This window comes from Lipotes vexillifer, unplaced genomic scaffold, assembly GCF_000442215.2.
Source record: "Lipotes vexillifer unplaced genomic scaffold, Lipotes_vexillifer_v1.1 scaffold575, whole genome shotgun sequence".
In the NCBI taxonomy this organism is placed as follows: Eukaryota; Metazoa; Chordata; class Mammalia; order Artiodactyla; family Lipotidae; genus Lipotes; species Lipotes vexillifer.
Window position 1 is genome coordinate 1758761 of NW_006780198.1, and position 16025 is coordinate 1774785.

Sequence of the window (16025 nt, forward strand, 5' to 3'; positions counted from 1 at the left end):
ATATATATATATAGAGAGAGAGAGAGAGAGAGAGAGAGAGAGAGGGGCTTTACAGAATGTGTTAATAGCTGGTAGGGCTAGCCTCTAAACCTCGGTGCTCTTTATTGGAATTTTTCTGCCCGTCCTTGGTGTTTTTTTCCCCTCCCAATAAACTTTATAATAAAATTTTCTAGACACAGAAAAAATACTCTGCTGGGATTCTTGTTGCCATTATGTTACATTGATAAATTAACTTTGGGAAGATTGACATTTTTATGATCCTAACTTTTTCTAACCTTCATTTATTGAAACCTACTTTTGTGTCTTTTAGATAATTTTAGTTTCTCTCCTTAGGTTTTGGGAATTTCTTATTATATTTATGCCTAGGTATTTCATTTTCTTTTTCTCTAGTAAATGGAGTCTTCTGTCATTCCTTCTGTCTGTTTTATTTGTGTGTGTGCACATGTGGGTGTGTGTATATGACACACACACATAAGCTATTATATAAGCATATATATTTTATTGATTATGTATGTTAATTTTATACCTGCTTGTTTACTTTTATAATTTGCAGCAGATTTTCCATCGGTCCCATGATCTTTATACCATACTGCACCAAGTGTTACTGGCTTTGCTAACTATTAATTTCTTAGATTAAAAGCTTTCTTGCCTAGAAACCTCCCGTTAGAAAGAACCTCCTGGTTGTTCACCTTTTATCCCTTGACATTCCTCTCCCTGCTGCAATGGAGGACTTGAATTGTTTTCCTGAGACCCTCTTACACTGTCAGCCTTAGTTCGGCTTCTCTCAGAAGGAGGTCCTGAGATGATGATTTCAGTACAGGCAGTTTATTTGAGAGGTTGTCCCAGGAAACAACAGAGGGGGAGTACGAACGTGAGAGAGGAAGGGGAGGCATACAAAGAAAGGGTATTTTTTCCCCAGCAAGTCACCACAGTGGGTGACTGGAGCTTGTGCTCTGTGGGACGGTACAGAGTACCTAGAGTTATCCTAACCATGGGGTGAGGAGGTCTGGATGGCTTCTGTGTTATCCCAACCCGGACAGGAAGTGAGGAAGCTGGGAAGCCACCCACCAAATCCCCGTCCATTGGATGAGGGGTGCTTTCAGGGCATCAGCGTTCACCCAGCTGGTAGAGCAGAACTGGGATTCAAACCGGGACTGGCCCCCTAGTCCATGCCTTGGAGGAAGCTCTGGAGAGTCACAGTGACTCCAAGTGAATCCTGCTCAGTCACTTTCCGGCTAGAAAGGCTTGATTTCTTCATCTTTATGTTGGGGATGGTGATAATACCTACCTCGTAGGGTTGCTGTGAGGATGAAAAAATGTATGTCATAGACACAGACATAGATATAGAAATAGATGTAGATCCAGATATAGATGTAGATGTTGATATAGATACAGATACAGACATAGGTGTAGACATAGATATTGGTGTAGGTACGGGCATAGATATAGATGTAGATAGAGACACAGGTGTAGACAGATATAGATGTAGACATAGATGGAGATGAAGATACAGATGTAGATGTAGACATAGATAGAGATGTTGACATAGATATAGATATAGACATAGACACAGGTGTAGACATAGATATAGACATATTGGAGATACAGGTGTAGATATAGACATGGATACAGAAGTAGATGTAGACATAGATGTAGATATAGACATAGAGACGTGGACATAAATGTAGATGTAGACACAGGTGTAGACATTGACATAGATGGAGATAGATATAGACCTGATACAGACGTAGTTGTAGATATAGATGTAGACGTAGGCATAGATGTAGACATGTAGATGTAGATACAGATGCAGACGTAGACATAGAAGCAGACGTAGGCCACACGTGGCGCGCTCCCCCAGCGCTGGCCGTAACTGGGAGCTGGTGACATTGTCGTGTGGCAGGACGTCCGTGCCTCATCCTTGCAGTTGCCATCACCTTCTGTCCTCAGCTCCATTGCTGCTTCTTTGCTCTTCTCAGATGGGTGCCGCCTTTCATGCTGTCATGAAACTTATCAAAGCCCTCCCCTGACGGACCCCCTCTCGCACGGTCTGACCCATCTCTCCTCCGCAGGGCAGCGCTCTGGCCCCCTGCCTTCCTCAGATCCCTCCCGCCAGCGCCGACTTGCTCTTGACTGTGCTCTGGGAGGTGGTGCAGCCTCACTTCCTGTGCATCGTGGGGCACGTGGGCCCCTCTGCATGCAGCCTGTCTGGCTTTCCCTTTGCCATTCTCAGGACCCGGGAACTGTGCGGGGAGGGACCTTCCCCCATCACGCAGAGCAGAGCAAGTTCTAATAAAATCCGAGTGGCGGATTAAACGCTATTCGGTTGCTCATTATTGCAAGTTAAAATGATAACTCCATTTATTAAGGCCATTTAAGTTGGACACTCTGGTCCCCTGTGGGATTATGTCCTACTGAAAGTGTTGGATGACAGGGCCCCTCACGCTCCCAGAACGCAAACGCCAGGTCACCAGAGGAAGATGGGTTTCCTCGGGTGGGTGCCGTTGCTATTCTGACTGTGGATATGATGGTGTCTGGGGGCGTCCCCTCTCTCTGGGTCATACCGTTTGTGATCTGTGGACAGTTGGCCTCAAGACACTGCTGAGGTTCACTGACCATGTTTAGATAGGGCAAGAGGATGGAGCAAATCACACTTCCTGTCTTAGCCCACGAGAAGCTGGATTGGATTAGTGTCCTGTCTTCTTTAGCAGATGAGTATTCTGGGACCAAGGGAGTCCCTGCAACACTCTCGTGGGTGTCTTCTTTCCTGTTTGGAGGGGGCGAGACAAGCAGAGCCCGTCTATTTGATGAGATGTCTTCCTTTGCTTATTCCTTGGACAGTGGCTTAAGCACAGCCGTTGGACTTTGGGGTCCTTCTAATGGGTCTTTTAGGGAGTGAGAGGACTCACAGCACTCTGAAGATTGGGTGCCTGTACCTAGAGCGGGGCTGAAGTGGAAAGGGGCCAGCACCGTGGGGCCCGGCACCGTGGCAGCCCGCCTGCCATTCAGAAATGAAAGAGAACTGTAAGGTTTTCAGTGCAGACTCGTAAGTGCGAGACAGATACCGTCAGGTGACAGGTTGTGACAGTGCATGGAGCTGCCTCCCGATTGTTTTAGTCGGCTCAGACTTCGGGAGGAAACCAACACTGACACAAACCAACCGCGTGGTGATTGGCAAACAATGAAGTGTTGGGAGTCGCTGCTGAAAGTCGATAATTTCCAATGGAATTGCTGTTTAGTCATCACCTGGCCGCTGAATGACACAGCCTGGCTGGGTGGGAACTGCAATTAGCTGCTGTCAACCTGGAGTGATTTTTTTTTCCCCCTACAGACAGTGGAATAGTAAGACATCAATTGCCAACATTCTGTGCCCAACTGTGAAGTGGCCCATAGTTCAAAGGAAAAGAAAAGAAAGGGATGGAGGCTCTTGCCCCAGCCCCGGGGAAGACTGGCTGCTTGCTTTCTCACCTCTGCCACAGCAGAGAAACAGGAGCTGACTTGCATCAGAAGGAACCTATCTATGAAACAGAAACAGAATCACGGACATAGAGAACAGACTGGTGGTTGCCAAGGGGGCGGGGGGTTGGGGGAGGGATGGAGTGGGAGTTTGGGGTCAGCAGATGTAAGCTGTTATATATAGAATGGATAAACAACTAGGTCCTACTGTACAGCACAGAGAACTATATTCAGTATCCTATAGTAAACCATAATGGGAAAGAATATTTTAAAAAAACATGGTGTCTGGGGGCGTCCCCTCTCTCTGGGTCATACCGTTTGTGATCTGTGGACAGTTGGCCTCAAGACACTGCTGAGGTTCACTGACCATGTTTAGATAGGGCAAGAGGATGGAGCAAATCACACTTCCTGTCTTAGCCCACGAGAAGCTGGATTGGATTAGTGTCCTGTCTTCTTTAGCAGATGAGTATTCTGGGACCAAGGGAGTCCCTGCAACACTCTCGTGGGTGTCTTCTTTCCTGTTTGGAGGGGGCGAGACAAGCAGAGCCCGTCTATTTGATGAGATGTCTTCCTTTGCTTATTCCTTGGACAGTGGCTTAAGCACAGCCGTTGGACTTTGGGGTCCTTCTAATGGGTCTTTTAGGGAGTGAGAGGACTCACAGCACTCTGAAGATTGGGTGCCTGTACCTAGAGCGGGGCTGAAGTGGAAAGGGGCCAGCACCGTGGGGCCCGGCACCGTGGCAGCCCGCCTGCCATTCAGAAATGAAAGAGAACTGTAAGGTTTTCAGTGCAGACTCGTAAGTGCGAGACAGATACCGTCAGGTGACAGGTTGTGACAGTGCATGGAGCTGCCTCCCGATTGTTTTAGTCGGCTCAGACTTCGGGAGGAAACCAACACTGACACAAACCAACCGCGTGGTGATTGGCAAACAATGAAGTGTTGGGAGTCGCTGCTGAAAGTCGATAATTTCCAATGGAATTGCTGTTTAGTCATCACCTGGCCGCTGAATGACACAGCCTGGCTGGGTGGGAACTGCAATTAGCTGCTGTCAACCTGGAGTGATTTTTTTTTCCCCCTACAGACAGTGGAATAGTAAGACATCAATTGCCAACATTCTGTGCCCAACTGTGAAGTGGCCCATAGTTCAAAGGAAAAGAAAAGAAAGGGATGGAGGCTCTTGCCCCAGCCCCGGGGAAGACTGGCTGCTTGCTTTCTCACCTCTGCCACAGCAGAGAAACAGGAGCTGACTTGCATCAGAAGGAACCTATCTATGAAACAGAAACAGAATCACGGACATAGAGAACAGACTGGTGGTTGCCAAGGGGGCGGGGGGTTGGGGGAGGGATGGAGTGGGAGTTTGGGGTCAGCAGATGTAAGCTGTTATATATAGAATGGATAAACAACTAGGTCCTACTGTACAGCACAGAGAACTATATTCAGTATCCTATAGTAAACCATAATGGGAAAGAATATTTTAAAAAAAGAATGTATATATATATATATATATATATATATATATGTATAATTGAATCACTTTGCTGTACAGCAGAAATTAACCTTGTAAATCAACTATACCTCAATAAAAAAATATATTGATTAAAAAAAGAAAAAGAAGAAACCACTTCCTTTGCCTTGTTTGTGTCAGGAGCTCTCTCACCCCGTCTAGGAAGGAGCTGGAAGGCCTGTGTGGTCCCCTGCGTGCACAGATCACTTCCCTTTCCTTTTTCTGTGTTGAGCCTTCAGGTGGAGAGTGACACAGCTGGCTAGGGCTGGTGCACCATGTCTTGTAGCTTTCGGGGGCATCTTCCTTAAAGGATGGACCTGCCCCCAGATGCTGGAGCTTTTTTCTGGAAGGTTTACCATAGCACTTGCCCTCAGCTGCCAGAGGAGTTTAGTTCTTTGTCTCCTTGGTGTCTCCAAACCAAAATTTGTCACCGCTACAGCTATACGGATGAGCATAAACATCCTCTGCTCTTTGTGGTTGACGCTTGGGGTCTTCTAGGGAAATTCAAGATTCTCTTTGTTCTTTTTAAACGGCACAGAGAACGGCCATCCCACTCTTAGCATTTAGCAAGTGGGTAACTATTTTTCTAAGATATGGTGGTCGTGGACCGAATAGACAAATTTTCCTGGCAGTGCTGAGCCCTTTCACAACTGAAGCCCAAATGGGAAAGAATCAGGTACTTAGCTTGCTTGGGAGGAAGGGCTGTAGGGCTCTTCCACATCCAGTAGGAATCTAAATGCAGGCAATGAATCAAGAGCGTCTGGCCTCAGCGACTAGTTTTTCCATTGGTCTGTTCTTAACGTAGTCATCTAGTGTCTGCGTTAAACTTACTTATTTACTAATGTTAGGTGATGGATTAAAAGATGTGCAGAAAATCTTTCTACAAGAGATAAGATATTGCCGGCTGCCATAACACTCCCGGCTCTTTTTGCTTTCTTTCTGTTTTTCCTACTTTTCAGGGCAGAGCTCGGGCTCCCACACCATATATCCTGATTAGATAGTGGATATTACTAAGGGGATGTTTTTTAAGCCTATCATTGACACATTTAATTCATTAGGTACCAAATCCACAATTTTTGGATGGCCATACCGCCTGGAGGGGTGGGATAGGGAGGGTGGGAGGGAGGGAGACGCAAGAGGGAAGAGAGGGAACATATGTATATGTATAACTGGCTCACTTTGTTATAAAGCAGAAACTAACACACCATTGTAAAGCAGTTATACTCCAATAAAGATGTAAAAAAAAAAAAAAGAATGTAACAAGGTGGGAGGGAGACGCAAGAGGGAGGAGATATGGGGGTATATGTATATGTATAGCTGATTCACTTTGTTATAAGGAGAAATTAACACACCATTGTAAAGCAATTATACTCCAATAAAGATGTTAAAAAAATAATAAAAAAATAAAAATTCTCTATGATACAAAAAAAAAAAACATGGTTAATCCAGGGAGCTGCAATAAAAGGTGAAAAATTATGTCCCAGCAAATGTGGAATATTGCTCTTCTGTAGAGACTTTTACTGGTCTACGATATCTTTCTTCATAAAGTTTTCTTCTCGGTTCTCTTGGTAACTTAAGCGTTTGTTGTTTCCAGACCACAGAATGGCTCAATGATTCTCTACAACAGGAAGAAAGTGAAATACAGGAAAGATGGGTATTGCTGGAAAAAGAGGAAAGATGGGAAGACGACCAGAGAGGACCACATGAAACTGAAGGTCCAGGGAGTAGAGGTAAAGAGCGGACAAGGCTCCCTTGTTCTGCAGATGGCATTTCTGGGCTGCAATAGGATGGAACTGCTTTCGAGTCATTTGATGCCAGGCACTTCTTGTCAACAGTGTTTCGTTTGTCAAGACCCTGTTTGTTGTGTTTCTTTTTTCCTGACTTTTTACCCTATGTCGCCATTTAAGTTTTCCCTGAAACCAGATGTAACTAAGACGCTCCTGTTTCTTGAGAGTCATTGGTGTACAGATTGGGATCAGCAAGATTCTTGCAGAATCACAAGGAGCCTCCGGTGCCTTGAGAGTTTGGGAGGAAAGAGGGAGCTGTGTAAGGCATCTCCGTCTTGAGGTGGCCAGGGACACCTCTGTTGAGCGGATCCCATGGGAGTGGTGATCCCCAACCAGAGCCCGGCTTCCCACTCTCTATTGACGAACGCTTCCGTTTCCCACTGGGTGTTGCAACCTCAGGGAGCTCACAGGTATTAAGGATAACAAGGTGTGTTGCAGGGCTGGGACAGAGGTGGGCACAGTAGAAAGCATCTTGGGATGTTGTGCAAACTTCAGTTTGCGGGAGGACAGGGTGCAGTCTGGTTTCCTTGGTATGGTCCTGACCCCACGTGCTCTCACTCTGGAGGAGCCATGGAGATGTCCCCCGGTTCCTCTTTTCCATTGTTTGAAGGCCTGAGCCATGTGTCACAGCAGGAGAGAGAGGGTGTGAATCGTGGTGCATTCTTGGCCAGTGAGTTAGTGAGCACCCACTTCTCTGCTTTCCTTGCTGATCCTTGTAAAGGATCTTCCCCGGGAGTATGGCAGCTGCTGTCTTGGGCCAGGAGCTGGGAAGCTGGCTGTGAGCCACCTGGGAATTCACAGTGGTCAGAGAGGGGGGCTCCCAGAGTCCACTGGTGTGTTGGGTCCTCCAGTGTGTCAGGATTAATCTCCAGGACCCACTCGAGTTCAACGGCTCACCCTCCACGCTGACGTTCTTTGTGATGCACTTTATCATTATGACTTCTATATTAATCATGTGCTTTTACGGCTGTTAAAAATAGCATCCAACGGCTTTTATTATATTGCTCCACAGAGAGAGATAACTTGTGTTTTATGCTTTTGCGTTTTTTTTTTAAACACCTAGTAACAATGCTTTATGATGATGAACAAAGAAAAAGGCGGGATAGGAGAAATCCCAGTTCCCTGTGTTCTCCTGGGCTCAGTGTTTGCACAGCGTGATAGAAGCAACTGCACGAAACATTCAAATGCAGATTTTACCAGAACAGTGCTGCTCCAAATCCAACTGCAGGACTGTGATGGGTGATTGTGCAAACAGATTAGCCATTGTTACCGAAACTGAGGGAGGTGGGGCTTTGCTTGTATCCTCCTAGATGGAGGAATAGATAGAAAGTGAGAAGTGGGGGAGGGGCAAGTGAGGGGGCCACTGTGCTGTGGGAATTCACACCCAAACCTCGCCATCAGCCCCTATGCCTGTGGGCCTCTGCTATATTTCATCTCTGTACTATGTAAATCAGGAACTTCTGGTTGTAAGTAACAGCAGGGTGGGATTCTTCCTCAGCAGCAGCCAAAGCCCAGGGGGGAAAAAAAAAAGCCACAGTGTTCCTTTTCTTCCTTCCTGTTATAAATTAGAATCTTCACTGGATGGAATCAGAATGATTTATGGTTATTCTTAGGCCGTACTTATGTTTGGAGTTACTCGTGGCTTCCTCACTTGCAGTCTAACGTGGAGACGTGTGCGTGTGGGCGGCCTGGACCCTCAGACCACCGAGGAAGGGGATGGACAAGACAGTGCAGGGTTTCCATGACTTTCTGGACGTGAGCAACAGCAGGGCAGTAGGAACGGGAGGCGGGCTTGGAGGAACTTTAGCAGCAACACAAGGGGTGTGTTTTCAGGTTCATGGAGAGTGAGGCCCCAGTGGGTGTGAAGTGTGGTGGCCGCTCCCATTGGGCTTGGGGAGCTGTCGCACTGAGTCGATCAGCAGACGTTGACTGTGGCCCCTACTCTGTGCAGGGCCCTGTGGTGTCTACTGAGAAAATAGGAGCCGTGTTCTCTGCCCCAGGGACTCGCATTCAAATCGAGGAGGTAGCCATGTCCATACCTGCAAGTCATGAACTGTACTGAGGAGTACAGAAGGCTGAGCGTTTAAGAGAAGTGTCCTGGGAGTTCAGAGTGGGCTGGGATGATCAGAGAAGCTTCCTGGGTGAGATGGGCCATAAGTTAAGCTCTTAAAGTTGGGGAGGGTTGTGTGTGTAACGTAGTGTTTCCTAGCTTAACTTTCTCACTTAGCCTTTGGATTCTGAGATCCCCTCTTCCCTTGGAACTGCTCTATAGTATTCAAGTGTGTAAGCATTTGAATCACTCCTTGGTCGGTGGACTTTTGGATTCTTTCCAGTTTTCCAATGTTACGATATTTCAGTCAACGTTCTCATCCATGTCTGCTTGTGCACGTGTGCAACCCAGACCTGGCATTGCTGGGTGTAGGTTCTGAGTATTTTCAGTTTAACTGGATGCTGTCAAATGGCTCCCAAGTGGCTGTGCTAACTACCTGCCCACCAGCACTGAGAATGACCATTACTTCTGCACCCTCTCCCACGCTGATGGGTGAAAGATGATACCCCGTTCAATTTGAACTTGGGTTTTTCTTAGTTATTCGTGGGGATGAGCTCATTCTCGTGCTCATGGATGTCCTTTGCTGTGGACTGTCTACCGTGGGCACGATTTTTAAACAGCCCCAAAGGAAGATTTATCTGGCAAGAGCAGCCCCACATCTCACCGACGTTTCTCCTGCATTTGCTCTGATCTGGACCAGTGGCTGGGAAGCCCAGTTGTCATGCAGGTGGCAGTAGGCAGGTGGGCCTTCCCACCCGGGAAATTGCAATGCATATATACATGGGTTTTACATCTCACAGGAGGCGGGGGGCTTCCCAGTTTGGACTCTGCTTCCTTATTCAGTGGATTCAGTCAGGTGGTTCCCATTGACTTAGTACATATATCATGCCAGGTATGGCGCCAGCCAGCTACCCCTACCGCTGGGTGAGGCAGACGGTCCTGCCCAGGGTCTTGGAGTTGTGATTTTCTACCACTCCAGCTGGTTTCCACAGTTCGAGGGCATGATAGATATTTGGATCTACCATTTAACATATCACTTGCTGTAAGCCTTCCCTCAGGCCAGGAAAGCTTCCAGCCCTGTTCGTAGAACTGCTCAGAGGTCTGGCTTCTTTTGTTCTCAGAGGCTGAGGCCCTTGGTTACACAGGCAACTCAAAGGCACATTGATTTTCTCATCCAGGCCCAGGATGGGGGCAGCCGCTTTTGAAGTTGATGAGCTCTTAGGTCCGTGATTAGCTGTCTTGTCTATAAGCCAAGGAGAAGCCAGCTCAATAAGGTTTCCTGGGATGACAGAGGTTGGCAGGGAGGAAAAAGAAGGTGGCTGTGATGTCAACATTTCATGAGATGAAATCTCAGCAGACCTGAAGCGGGTCCTGCTCTCCAGGTAGATTGATGCCTGCTTACCTGGGGCCTGGCGTGTGCGGGCAGAGGACCTCTGGTGGTGGGGGGAGTATTTCCTGAATGCAGAGAGGCACACCTGGTGCCCCCATGTCTCCAGGATCACCACGCCATGGGTGGGATGAGCTGGGTGAAGTCAGCCCAAGGAGATGTTGTTCTTTGGGCCAAGCTGGAAGAGTACTTTTCAAGTTCATGGTGCTTTTCTCTGGCCCCAGAAGCTTGCGGGGCTGTCTTCTGCCCTGTCCTCCCCCACCCCTCTCGCCTGAAAGCGCCGGGTGTCTCAGAATCCAGGCTGTCGACTTCCTAGCACTTTCACTGCTGGCTTCCCATAACAGGAGCCACCCCTGGCCACAGGCTTACAAATGTCCTGTACACCATCTCACTCGACCCTTCTCAAAACATCCACACCAGGTACATATTACTACACCCGTTTCATAGATGAAGAGATGGCATCTCGCGAGGGCTTCTCTTGCCCCACATCCCGCCACGAATCAATGCAGAGCTGGGATGTGAGCCAAGATCCGCCTGGCTCTACAGCGTGAGCACTTGCCCTGGGCATTCTGGCGGGGTTTTGGGTCAGGTCCAGCACATACCCTTCGTTCATCAGCCAGCTGTTGAATGCTCTCTACCCACCAGCACTGGGAGAGGTACCGAGGATGTAGTGATGTCAACAAGGGCGCTCCCCTTCTCATGGGGACAAAAAACATCAAGCACGCAACTTTCTCGTGGGGTCATGAGGGCTGGGATGGAAGACTTACAAGGCTCTGGACCGAACACATAGCAGGGGCGCCTAAGGCAGACTTGGTCTTAAGAAACGACATAAACGCAGGGAACCAGGTGCTGGTGAGGGCTGGGCAGTGAGGGGGTAGGGATGGAAATGAGCAATGGGCAGAGACAGAGGCTGCTGAAAAATAGCTAACGTGATTTACAGCAACAGGGGCCCAGAACTGTGACGTGTGAGCATCTCTCTCAGCCCTTTGTAGGCCAGATACTCCCCTGCCTGGGGACAAGGCTCTCTGCTCTGATCTCAAGGCGTGCCTTGCCGTGACGTCCTGCCTTTGGAACCAATGCGTGGACATTGCACAGAAGCTGTTGGCTTGACTGTGGGTAGCACGGAGAAAGGCATCCTTCCCCACTGAGCCCGTTCCGAGGTGGACGGGTACCCCCTGGCCTGGACCATCTGCCCAGCAGAAATGCCAGCCATTGCCTCTGACCAGAATTTTCAGCAGTGAAGAGAGAGTTTGGTTTTGCTGACCTGTTTGTGCTGCCTGAAAGAATGAAAAGCTGCTTTGACTTCTCAACTAAGTGCCTGAAAGCTCAAAGCCCCGTCTTGAATGTGGAAGTGGCAGGCAAGGTTATGTTTTTGGACATGGCCTCATTAGAAGTGATATTCTTTATTTGGACACTTAGGCCGCGTATTAAGAAGGGAAAAAAAAAAGCACCTCTTTTAAAAGTAGGAATGATTTTGTAGTTACCGCATTAGGAATTAACAGGGCATGAAATAACTGTCTGCCTCGTGGCGATGTCAGATCATTTCAGCTCTGCTTGCAGCCATAAGATAAATAGGTATCTTGCTTGCAGCTGACGGAAAATATTTAAAATAGCCAACCACAAACATGCATGGTGCCCAGATTGGGTTTGGGAAACAGCAATGCATAGATAAGGGGTAAGTAAGTGGGCTGATGAAACAGCTGAGTGGCGGAAGCTCACAAAAGGTCAAGTGAGTCTGCATGTTGCCACTCTGTGCTTTTCAACAGAATACAGACTTTTTGCTTTCCGTAAACGATCGTGTAGCTTTGGTCTGTGGATGTCTTATTTCACCCCGTTCTTCAGACTTGCTATGCGCCCACTGGTCTACACTGTATAATGTGTCCCTTGCTCAGAACCTCTTTTCCCCACGTCTACATCGAGACTGTGTTAGCCTTGTAACTTCTGAACCTTCTAGGGCATCTTCCCTGATCTGCAGTCAGAAGAAATTATCCCCTGTCTTTCATTGCCATAGCACTCCGTCTGTACCTTTCCTGAAGAGGTGTTCTCTTTGACTCTATATGAGCTCTGTCCAATTCAACAAACATAAATTAAGTATCTAGTATTTTCTAGATACTAAACACCTCTATCTGGTATCTAGATACTAGGTGATCTGTTAAGCACGGGATCTAGAGAGGCAAGTAAGACAGAGCATCCTTTTTTTAATACTGTTTTCAAAAAAATTTTTATTTATCTATCTATTTATTTTTTGGCCGCACCGTGAGGCATGCAGGATCTTAGTTCCCCAACCAGGGATCGAACCTGTGCCCCCTGCATTGGGAGCACAGGGTCTTAACCACTGGACCACCAGGGAAGTCTCACGAAAGTGCATCCTACTTGGGAAACTTTCAGAAACATGAAACTGGTCATTGCAATATGATGCGGTGATTGTTGCCATGGAGAAATGGTGTTAGAATGAACTTGTTTCCCTCTCTGAGGACAGAGTCTGATCAGTCACCCATGGGAACTCGTTCTGAGCAGTGGGATCTGCTGAAGGACCACCTGCCTTCACAGGTACTCCTCATCTGAGCCTCAACCCAGCCCTGCCGTTCAGTCACGGCAGCATTTTTATCCCTTCTGGTCCCATGTCTGAGACTTGAACCCAGGTTCAAGTCCAGTCCCGGCCACCCCTCCCGTCCGGTACCGAGAGCTGTGGTCCAGGTGTCTGGTCTCATGACTCCAGTGCAGGGAGCCGGTCTGTTTAGCAGCAGCTCAGAGGGTCTCCCAGGGCTCTCTTCTGACTTTTAATCATCTGAATTTTTGTGCCGCATTCTGCTGGCACGTGGACACGTTAAAACTTAACTTCTTGTTACCTGGGTGTGTTTTGGTGGCGTCAATTCAGGAGCTCAAATCCACAGTCTTTCCTTAATTTCTGATTACTCAGCATCCCTGGTGACATGTCCCTACACAATTCATATGATTAAAAGTTTAGCTGATAGATAACATAAGCTACTGACGTTTTAGAGTGGCAAGAGCACCCCGTCTGTTCACAGTCCGCTGGCTCACAGACCCCTGGCCAGGGTGCTGGTTTTGCTTCTCCTTCAGGCTTCCTCCTCCCTGACCACAGCCAGCTAGTGCCAGCAAGAGCAAGGATGGTGTGCGTCACTTAGTGAGCACCTATTGAATACCCGGTCCTGTACCCATCACTCTATAAGCATCACCTCATTCAGTGACTTGGCAACATCCCTTTTGGGTAGGTACTGCCCTTATCTTCATTTTTGTAGCAGTCATTCATTTCCAGGAGGTTAAGAAATGTATCCAGGATACCTAGCTGGTTAGTATCAGAGCCAAGATACCATCCCAGGTCTGTTGCTTCCAAATTCCCAGTTTCCTCATCACTATTCCTCATTGGCTTCCAAAACACCTGAATCCCCAGAAGACATGTTATTGGTCCACAGGGTGCTGAGAATGAAGGGTTTAAGATACAGTACTGAGCACCCAAGCCTGGGTCAAAGTCAAGACTGGGGATCAGGAAAGCCTTTAGGAGAAGGGATGGGCCCCCTTCTGGCCACTGGGCTGCCCTTCCTCATAACTCGAACCAGTCAAAGAGGAAAGAGCCCCTACCTCACTGGGCCTCCAGCCCAGGAACCTGGCTCCCTCAGGCCACCAGGGACTGCGGAAGACCTGGATGCCCCTTGCCATCCACTTCCAGGGTTGGGAGTTCGTCCTCCAACACTCTGAATACCCTGCATGACCTGCCTTAGCTCTGATTTCAAGTCCTTTAGGAGCCTCTCATATTCCCATGTCAACCTCCGCGTAGGGATAACAAGTTATGTTCATTTGCTCCCACAATGAACTGCCTATTTCCATTTGTCCTGAAGCTACAGCTTTCAAGCTTCCAGGATATTCTCACTCTGGTGATAAGGGTCTGTGTGCTCACTCTCCCTGTGTAGGGTTGCCAGATTTAGTGTGTATGCACACACACACACACACATATACACACGCACACACACAACATACACCCATACGCATACATGAGAGACAGATGCCCAGTTACATTTTAACTTGAGTTAAACAAAACAAAAAAAAGATTTTTTAGTGCAAGTATGTTCCATGCAATTTTGGGGATATACTTATACTAAAATTTTATCTGTTGCTTCTCTGAAGCTCACATTTAGTCCTGTATTTTATCTGGCCACCCTCCCACCATCAGAGCAGTTTCCAGGGACTCTTTGCAGACAGAGATTTGGCTCCTTGGTATTGGTGTCATTGAAGACTCGCGGAACTGAGTTGGTTTCTCTCCAGACGCATTATCGATGGAGGAACCATAAAAACAAGGACAGATACTGGCCCCAGCTTAGGAAAGAAAGCCTTCGTGGCAGTTAGCTAGTGAAGCCACGTGTGGCCAGGCCTGGGCCCCTCCTGCCCTCTCTGGGAAGTGAGTCGTGGGAACCTCCTTTCTCACTAGGTCTGCCGAAGCCCAGGTTCCACGCGCTTATAGGTTGCTGCCTCGAGGAATGCAGGCCTCCTGCCAGTGGTGTTTGGAAAGCAGCTTGGTAGTGAAAGAGGTGCCAGGAAGATTTTGAAGGAAACACGTTTGTAATTTCTGCCTTCCTTATATCTCTGGTAGATTACAACATGTAAAATACTTTGCAGTTTCCTTTTCAGCTTGATTGCAGCCTTCTTGAGCTAGAAACTCCCTGTGAAGGTGGAGCCACAGAATGCCAACTTGGTATGCTGAGCTTGTATTTAATTATTATCATAGCAGTCTCTTAATATCATTGCAGATTAGCCCACGAGGACATGAATGGAAATTTTAGCATATTCACTTACAACGGAAACCCTTGAACACCACTGTCAAAATTCACCCAGGGCCTTCCTCTGTCTGGGCCTCCACGTACAGCAGGCACAGAGATAGACATTACCCAGGCCACACAACCTTGATTTTGTAAGCATAATTTGTGGCCTCGTCTGCAAGGTGGGGATGCCTTTTAAGAACATGATATATATCTCCTACCCCGCCTTAGTAAATGACCAGATTTGGTTGTTTGCATTGGGTAAAGGATGTCTCTGGCCTTCACTTGACTGAAGAGTAAATTATCAACCTTCTGCACATCTTTCAATTCCCTAACATTGCTGGAGAAATTTACTCCTGTCATCGGTAGCTGCGGCTTGTCTCTGATGGGGCAGTTGGTGCTCAGAGGGTACGAATCTCCAGCCTTGTCCTAGAAGAGTCACACCTGGCCCCCTTTAGTTGACACCAACACAGGGAAGGTATTGTGGCTTGCAGAGTAATCAGGCCCGCGTCGCTCTGTCTGTCCGCTTCCCACAGGCCAGCAAAAACCATGGGGAAATAGAGGAGCAGTGAAGGGCTTTTGTGCTGCCAGGAGTGGGGCAGAGAGAAGCATTACTGCATAAATAAAGGATGGAGCAGCCATTCACACAGCTGCTGGGGTGGAGGCTGCTTCGACGGCTGCTGGCTCTTGTCACCTGGTTTCTTGTGCGAGTTTGTTGGGGTTTCTGACTACTAAGCTGCTCTCCGCTTGCCCTCTCTGGATGCAAGGCCAGAACTGTAGATGAAAAGCAGGTGATTTCATGAAAGAGCACCTTTCTGGTTCTTGAGTTTTTCTCCCAGAGAGATGAAATGACCTTGCATTTCCTCTGCGTTTTTTTTTTTTCTGCGGTACGCGGGCCTCTCACTGTCGTGGCCTCTCCCGTTGCGGAGCACAGGCTCCGGACGCGCAGGCTCAGCGGCCATGGCTCACGGGCCCAGCCGCTCCGCGGCGTGTGGGATCTTCCCGGACCGGGGCACGAACCCGCGTCCCCTGCATCGGCAGGCGGACTCTCAACCACTGCGCCACCAG

At 48.1% G+C, this 16025-nt stretch overlaps 1 protein-coding gene across 2 annotated transcripts in view; it reads left to right on the forward strand.

Moving 5' to 3' along the window:
• CAMTA1 (calmodulin binding transcription activator 1) overlaps positions 1 to 16025 on the forward strand; it is a 927002-nt gene that overhangs the window by 454215 nt on the left and 456762 nt on the right. Inside the window, exon 5 of one of the 2 annotated variants that reach the window (XM_007453302.1) lies at positions 6556 to 6691. In XM_007453302.1, coding sequence (XP_007453364.1) covers positions 6556 to 6691 — 136 coding nt within the window. Of the gene's footprint in view, positions 1 to 6555; positions 6692 to 16025 lie in introns of those variants that run through there. The other variant, XM_007453303.1, reaches the window with a different exon arrangement.